We start from the raw sequence: 8236 nt of genomic DNA, 5'->3' as shown, positions 1-8236 counted from the left end.
AAGGGATAGATAGAGAGGGAAAAGGGAGAGGGAGCGGAGAAAGAGGGAAAGGGAAAGAGGTATAGGAGAGAGGAGAAAGGTAGGAAGAATGGAGAAGTGTTTCTTCCAGACTTTTTTCTCGGGGGAAGGGGGGCACTTGAAATCTTCAGAGGGGAGGGGGGGGGGCGGTAGACTTTTTTCGGGGGGCGGACACTGTTAAAAGTATATATTTTCTGTATAAATTTCATTTCGTTCGGGGGGGGGGGGTAGATCCCCCCCCCGAAGAGATGCCTGGAAGAAACTCTGGAATGGAGAGAGGTAGAGTAGGTAGGGGACAGAGTCGTGGAGAGTGGTAGGGGAGAGATAAGTAAGGGAGAGAAGTAGTGGAGAGACGATATGTGACTGTGGGGAAGGGGTGGTAAAAATAGTCAAACAAAGTGTTACAATAACTATATGAACTCTTCTTCATCTGCCCAATGGGTCGGTAGGTCTAAAAAGGATTATTTGTTTTTCATTAAAAAAGGTTGTCTACCAACCCATTGGGAGAATGTCCTGAATCATTAAAAAAAGGTTGTCTACCAACCCTTTGGAGTAATGTCCTGATCAATAAAAAGAAGGTTGTCTACCAACCCTTTGGGAGAATGTCCTGAATCATTAAAAAAAGGTTGTCTACCAACCCTTTGGGAGAATACCTGACCAATTAAAAAAGGTTGTCTACCAACCCATTGGGAGAATGTCCTGAATCATTAAAAAAAGGTTGTCTACCAACCCTTTGGAGTAATGTCCTGATCAATAAAAAGAAGGTTGTCTACCAACCCTTTGGGAGAATGTCCTGAATCATTAAAAAAAGGTTGTCTACCAACCCTTTGAGAGAATGTCCTGATCAATTAAAAAAGGTTGTCTATCAACCCTTTGGAAGAATATCCTGAATCATTAAAAAAAGGTTGTCTACCAACCCTTTGGGAGAATGTCCTGAATCTGGTTGTCCGTGTTCTCAGCCACGAAGTCATTAATGACCTTCTCCGGACCCTCAGGGGCAGACATATCAAAATGGTCAACTTTGGCCAGGTAATTTGTCTTGACCTGTGCCACATACTCGGGCAGGATGAACTTCTCGGGGTTGATGAAGATTGCGTTGGCGCTGGTCAGAGTATCATTGGCGGTGGAGTACAGCTGAAAGAGTCATGTTTGGGTCAATTTTTATTTTTTATTTTTAAAATATCCCATGCATTATGGGACAGTGTGGTTGAGGGGTACACCATTCAATTACTAAACAGAGAGTGTGAGGCTCGAATCCGTATATCTGCCATGAGTCCACATAGATCTAATGGATATCCGACATCAAATGGGAGCTGAAAATATCATCTTTTTATAAGCCGAGGCCAAAGAAACGAAAAAAAAATATTTTTACCTTTAGAATACTTAAGTTACACTGGGTAGAACGTCCCTAAGTCGACCTAGCTCTGATGGGTACCTAGCTCACGTTAGGGAAAAGTAAAGGAGGCTGGGTATAGTGCTGGCCACACTATCCCTTCAAAAACCGAGGACACATTAACATGTGAACTCAAATTCGCTTGCCCAATGGGCCGTCGGGTTTGAAAAGGGGAACTTTACTTTTTTGACAATTTTTCTTTGCAAATACGACCTCAACGACTGAAAAAAAACCAATCTTATATTAACGTGTTTGCAAATGGTAACTGGCTTGCAAAGTTTGCGTATCTGTGTATTTAATAGAATTAGAATATCATCTTAAAGTGACAGACATCCCCCACCTCAGTGATCAGTTCTCTGTATATCTGGTGTGTCGAGTCACCAAGACTGAGCAGATGGAGCAGTTTGGCCATTTCATTGGCCGTCTCTCCTCTGGCACCCAGTGACGTCATAGACAGGGCCGAGTGAACACTGAATGTCAAGGACGTGAAGGCTTGTTTATAAATATTTTACACAGGAATATTTACACAGAAATATTTACACAGAAATATTTACACAGAAATATTTACACAGAAATATTTACACAGAAATATTTACACAGAAATATTTACACAGAAATATTTACACAGAAATATTTACACAGAAATATTTACACAAAAATATTTACACAAAAATATTTGCACAGAAATATTTACACGGAAATATTTACACAGAAATATTTACACAGAAATATTTACACAGAAATATTTACACAGAAATATTTACACAGAAATATTTACACAGAAATATTTACACAGAAATATTTACACAGAAATATTTACACAGAAATATTTACACAGAAATATTTACACAGAAATATTTACACAGAAATATTTTAAAAGAAAAAAAAAAGCTGAAGATATGTTTTCTCAAGAATATTTTGATGTACATAAGAAAAACAATTAATTATGTAACCAACTGGTGGTATTAATTGTAAATGTTGGCCACAAAACATTATCGTGCAGGTCATCTTCTGTGGATATTGCTCACAAACAAATACCAATAATTATTGATTTAACGGGACGGAGTGGCCAAGCGGTGGAGCGCTAGACTGGTTACTCTGGAGTTCGATTCCCAGGCTCAAGGCTGTAAAAAATCCCTAAGTCCATAAAGGTACACAAAGGAGGCTGGACATAGGGCTGACCACAATATCCACTTGTATGCCTAGATCACTGAAACGGATTAACTCTATTTCTTGCGCCCCATATGTCTTGGAAAAGATGATGATAATGAATTATTAATGTATGCAATGTTAACATGCAAGTATTTTTATAACTATTTTGTAACTATTTTCCTGTAGGCATGCAGGTGCCCACCTATAGACCCGCACCTATATGTACTCAAAGTACTAACATGTAAATGCCTATGGTACTCATCTACTACTACACAAGGTAATCTCTTATAAATACATGAGGTATTCACCTTTAAATAGCTAAGCCACACCTATAAATACGCGAGGTACTTACGTATAAACACCCGAGGTACTCGCCTATATTTACCCGAGGTAGGCATGTATACATACCTGAGGTACTCACGTATACATACCTGAGGTACTCACGTATAAACACCTGAGGTACTCACCTATAGTTACCTCAGGTACTCACGAATACATACCTGAGGTACTCACGTATACATACCTGAGGTACTCACGTATAAACACCTGAGGTACTCACCTATAGTTACCTCAGGTACTCACGAATACATACCTGAGGTACTCACGTATACATACCTGAGGTACTCACGTATAAACACCTGAGGTACTCACCTATAGTTACCTCAGGTACTCACGTATAAACACCTGAGGTACTCACGTATAAACACCTTAGGTACTCACGTATAAATACCTGAGTTACTTCCCTATATTTACCTCAGATACTCACCTAGAGTTACCTGAGGTACTCATGTATACATACCTGAGGTACTCACGTATACATACCTGAGGTACTCATGTATACATACCTGAGGTACTCACGTATACATACCTGAGGTACTCATGTATACATACCTGAGGTACTCATGTATAAACATCTGAGGTACTCACGTATATATACCTGAGGTACTCAAGTATACATACCTGAGGTACTCATGTATAAACATCTGAGGTACTCACGTATATATACCTGAGGTACTCATTTATAAACATCTGAGGTACTCACGTATATATACCTGAGGTACTCACGTATATATACATGAGGTACTCATGTATAAACATCTGAGGTACTCACGTATATATACCTGAGGTACTCACGTATACATACCTGAGGTACTCATGTATAAACATCTGAGGCACTCACGTATATATACCTGAGGTACTCACGTATATATACATGAGGTACTCATGTATACATACCTGAGGTACTCACGTATACATACCTGAGGTACTCACGTATAAATACCTGAGGTACTCATCTATAGTTACCTCAGGTACTTACGTATACATACCTGAGGTACTCACGTATAAACATCTGAGATACTCCCCTATATTTACCTCAGATACTCATCTAGAGTTACCTAAGCGACTCACCTATAGACACCTGAGCGACTTACCTATAGAGACACCTGAGGTACTCACCTGTATGGAGAGTACACCACACTAGACTTGTCCCCTGCCACCTTCTGGTACAGCTCCTGTGAGAAGCTTGACGTGGCTGCAGACAACAGCCACTGCTGCTCTAAGCTACCACAGGCCAGCGGGCCAAAGGTGGCCCACAGGTACACAAACAGATACTTCATGCTGTATTCTTTGGCCAATCGTGAGCGAAGGGGTGGCAATGAAAAAAATTATAGCTATTTTATTTTTAAAAACAGTTTTATAGTTTAATTTAATATTTTTTAAAATGTTGTTTTTCTTATTTTATAATTCTTTTGTAGGGTAGCAATAAAACATTTCATTATACCACAATATTAAAGTCCTACCTTAATTTTCATATAAACATAAAACTTACTAGTTAAATATGCGTATAGTTACCTAGCTATCGTGCAAACACAATCTTTTCCAGCTTTACTTTGAGCTGCTAACTGTAAGGATGCTTAAACGGTAAGTTCAATCGAAACCACGATAATGTAATATTGATTTTTATCCCTAAGGAAAATGCGTTGTGCAACAATACCTATTAAGTTAATTAAAGTTAAGATGGCTAATTAGAAATGTGCTTACACTATTACTTACTGTTAAAGGAGATATTCAAACTAGAGTACTAGCCGCTGACTTTGCCGTGTTAGTTAAAAATCTGAATGCTAACCGCATAATATTTTAGGACATCTCATAATAGAACAATAGCCGCTGTTCGTAAAAAAATATTAGTAAGAATAGATTTCCTCTTTATCCATTGGGTAGATGAAGGGTTCACATCTTTCCTTGGCCTTGGCATATGAAGGGATAATGTGGTCAGCACTATGCCAAGCCGCCTTTACTTTTCCTAAGATGAGTTAGGTACTTTGAACTCGAGCAGTCTACCTCTCTATGCCATCCATAAAAAAATCTTATCACTCAGCTGTATTGTATATTATTATACTTTACACGTGAACATAAAAACACAAGACAATGCTTTAAGTGGTTCATTGCCTTCTCGTGTACCTTATACACCATAAATCTGTCAATAAATGATCGCAACCAATCCTTGCTAGAACTCATCAATAAGTTGTATTGTTATAGTTTTACCTGTTTAGCTCTCACTAAATGTCCATCACATCCTACAAGTTTTTGTCAGTGTTGGACAAAAGGAGACTTACTGTTTCTTTATTTGTAGTCTATTCCTGAATAATAGTCTACATATATCTAAAATATTGGTCTTGCAGTTCAGATCATTTAATTTTTAATTACTTCTGTTTTTTTGTATTCTTTAAAGATCATTTTAGAACATAACGATAATGTATGGGTTAGATCATTGTATTGGGGGGGGGGGGGGGGAAGCAGGGGGGGGGGGGGCAACTCAGAGTGGACATAGCGTCAGTTTTTAGAAGACTTCGAAACATACATATACAATTATACATATATACTGAATCAGAAATAGATTTAAATAAGCAACAGTGGTTTTATGACAGTAAAATTTTTTTACCTAGGGGTCCATGGGGTTGTAACCACCCCCCTAACCCTCCCTGCCTACACCTCTGGTACTGGCGTAACGGGATTACGAAGCTGCGATCTGTAAAACATTACTATGTGCTTAAACAGAGGAGGGAAGACACCAGGGCAAGGAAGAATCTCTTGACAGACATTCTTAATCATGTCCAGAGTTTCTTCCAGGCTTGCCCCCCCCCCCCGAAGAAAGTCTACCCCCCCACGAAAATTTCAAGTGCCCCCCCCCCGGAGAAAAAAGTCTGGAAGAAACACTGATCAGGTCAAGGTTAGAGTTCGTGTGAATTTCATGTGCTTGGTTTTCATCTAAACTGGTCTATTGCTATCACTCAATGTATTACATCCTTTTTTTCATTTTCTTAACTTAATTGTTTTCTTAAGTACAATGGCAATTATTTTGTGTTTATATTTCTCATGTTCTTTAAAAATTATAATAGTATTACTAAAAAGATAGCTTAAGATAAACAATTATACTAATACTGTTTAAATAAATCATACAATTTTGACTAGTGACTATTTTTTATCTGTTGTGCTGGGTAACAAATTTCAGCCGAGAGGGAATATGTGATTTTTATCTGAGATGCAAATATTTTGTTGGCTAGTTTGAAACTGAATTAATAAATCTGTGTTGATGCTTGTAGATGTACCTTTATTTATTCCAGGACGAAATGTTTTTCCAAAACTGGCTGGCCAAGCAAGCGGCCAAAGAAGGATCCAACAAAGGTCTGAACATGGCCATTCCACCTTTAAACAAACGAACTGCCCCTCGTCTTCAGATTGATGGCTTACCTGGGTATGACAAACTTAACGAGGCAGAGAAAGAGGTATAAGCTCCTGTTTTGATTGTCTTTAAAGTAAAGTTTACTTTTAGACTTGAAGGTTAATATGATAGGTAAATTATTAAGCATCTGTTTAAAAAGTAAAGTTCCCTTTCAAACTTAATGGTCTATGGGGCAAATAAAGTAGAGTTCACATGTTTCTGTGACCTCGGCATATGAAGAGTTGTGTGGTCAGCACTATGGCCAGCCGCCTTTACTTACCGATCAGAGTTGGGTGGACTCAGGGATGGTCTACTGACTTGAACCCGGATTCAAACTTGAGCTTTACAGGTTAGCAGTCCAACTCTCTACAGTTAGGCCACTCCGTTTGTTTATGTTTTTCTGATTCTCAGTTTATGAATGGAATGTATTGTCATCATTACTACTATTTACCTTTTCCCCTCTTGACTTTGTCAGACACCCTTCAAAGCTGCGCGGACTCAGTATTTTAACTATTGTAGCAGTCTTGTTTATGTTTGTTATTTTTACACCAAACAGAAATGTTTGGGTTGCTTGATAAAGTCAGTCTTTGTTTGTTTTTAATTTTGTTTTGAATGCATATTTTTCATCACTTCGCTTGCGCCAAACCTTGTTGAGAACATATATTAAATATAGAATTTTTTACTTTCTTCCAAGATATTTGACTCTTTACTTACTTACTTAATCCTCATCACTCCCTGTGGAGTATAGGGCAACAACAAATCTCCGCCATTCCACCCTGTCCTGAGCGAGCCACTTTAGTTCATGCCAGGTTTTGCCAGTAGCCTGTACTTCTTCTTCCATCTCCCTCCTCCATGTTCCCAGTGGTCTTCCTCTACTTCTCTTTCCGGGTGGGTTCCACTTCAGCGCCATGTTGGGGAGTCTTTTTTTGCTCATGCGTAGGACATGGCCCAGCCATCTCCATCTCCTCGTTCTAACTTCTGAGACAATGTCGTTTAATCCTGTCCTTCGCCATATTTCCTTGTTCGGGACTTTGTCGTCCCACTTTATCCTGAGGATGCGTTGGAGGGATCTTCTTTCAAAGCCTCTGAGTCGGCTGTCTCCTTTCTTGTTTAGTTTCCATGACTCTGCAGCATAGAGGAGTACAGAACGTACATTTGACTTATAGATCCTTATTTTAGTTCTCTGCTGCAGTGAGGATGATTTCCAGATCTTAGCGAGTCTGTTGAAAGCTTGTGCTGCCATTGCTATTCTGGTGGCAATTTCTTTCTCCATGCTGCCATTTGCTGAACCATTTTTCCACGAATCTACAGCTCTGTTCAGAAGCTCGTTTGGTCCCTGACGCGTACCTGGAGTTCTCCAAACTTCTAATATCTGAGTGTGCAAAGAACGGATTCCTGCGACTAGCCCAGGCTAGAACTCTCATCAAGATTGATGTCAACAAAACCAGGAAGCTCTACGACTTTCTAGTCTCTAACGGCCAGATTAACAAAGAGCCACCTTAGGATGTCTATTGAAATAAATACTAGTGTAAAGTTTGTAACAAAGTCTCTTGTTTTGTTTTAATTGAATATCATAGATTCTATAAATTACCTGATTTAGGATATGTAGGGTTGGCTGTCAATGGAACGCACATTTTTTTAGACTTCAGGTCAAGTCTGTATAATATACTTGAGTTCATCCAGCTTTTTTAAGTACCTTGTGCAAATTCTTTGATAATAAATAATACTACTTAGAACTCTAACAGCATATAAGAAAATTTAAGAGGTGCCTAAAATTATTTATTAAATATGTAAAAATTAATTTATTTTTTATTTTAAAAATATTTTATGAGAAATAATGGAAGAAGTAATAAACGTAAGCTGTTTCCCATCGTCCAATTTGATCTGAAAAAGATTCATTTAAACACCAGCTTTAATTCTCACCTATGAAGTTAGAGAACTCATCGTAA

The 8236-nt window shown here is 38.5% G+C and overlaps 2 protein-coding genes across 4 annotated transcripts in view; one reads left to right on the top strand and one right to left on the bottom strand.

The window, feature by feature from the left end:
* The window catches only part of LOC131958507 (leukocyte elastase inhibitor), an 8262-nt gene extending 3745 nt beyond the window's left edge, over nucleotides 1-4517 (bottom strand). Inside the window, exons 1-4 of one of the 3 annotated variants that reach the window (XM_059323594.1) lie at nucleotides 4418-4517; nucleotides 4022-4190; nucleotides 1752-1881; nucleotides 936-1152 (exon numbers count right to left, since the gene is read on the bottom strand). In XM_059323594.1, the coding sequence (XP_059179577.1) occupies nucleotides 936-1152; nucleotides 1752-1881; nucleotides 4022-4182 (508 nt within the window). In that variant the 5' untranslated portion in view covers nucleotides 4183-4190; nucleotides 4418-4517. Of the gene's footprint in view, nucleotides 1-935; nucleotides 1153-1751; nucleotides 1882-4021; nucleotides 4207-4394 lie in introns of those variants that run through there. The other 2 variants (XM_059323593.1, XM_059323596.1) reach the window with 2 other exon arrangements.
* On the top strand, nucleotides 4476-7808 carry LOC131958487 (transcriptional adapter 2-alpha-like). The gene is made up of 4 exons (XM_059323565.1): nucleotides 4476-4486; nucleotides 5512-5677; nucleotides 6169-6351; nucleotides 7599-7808. The coding sequence occupies exons 1-4, from the start codon at nucleotides 4476-4478 to the stop codon at nucleotides 7788-7790; spliced, it is 552 nt and encodes a 183-aa protein (XP_059179548.1). The 3' UTR covers nucleotides 7791-7808.
* Nucleotides 7809-8236: the final 428 nt, after the last annotated feature.

This window comes from Physella acuta, unplaced genomic scaffold (genome assembly GCF_028476545.2).
Source record: "Physella acuta isolate Inbredline_101_S28 unplaced genomic scaffold, ASM2847654v3 ptg001330l, whole genome shotgun sequence".
NCBI lineage: Eukaryota > Metazoa > Mollusca > Gastropoda > Physidae > Physella > Physella acuta.
This window is presented reverse-complemented; position numbering and strand designations above follow the sequence as displayed.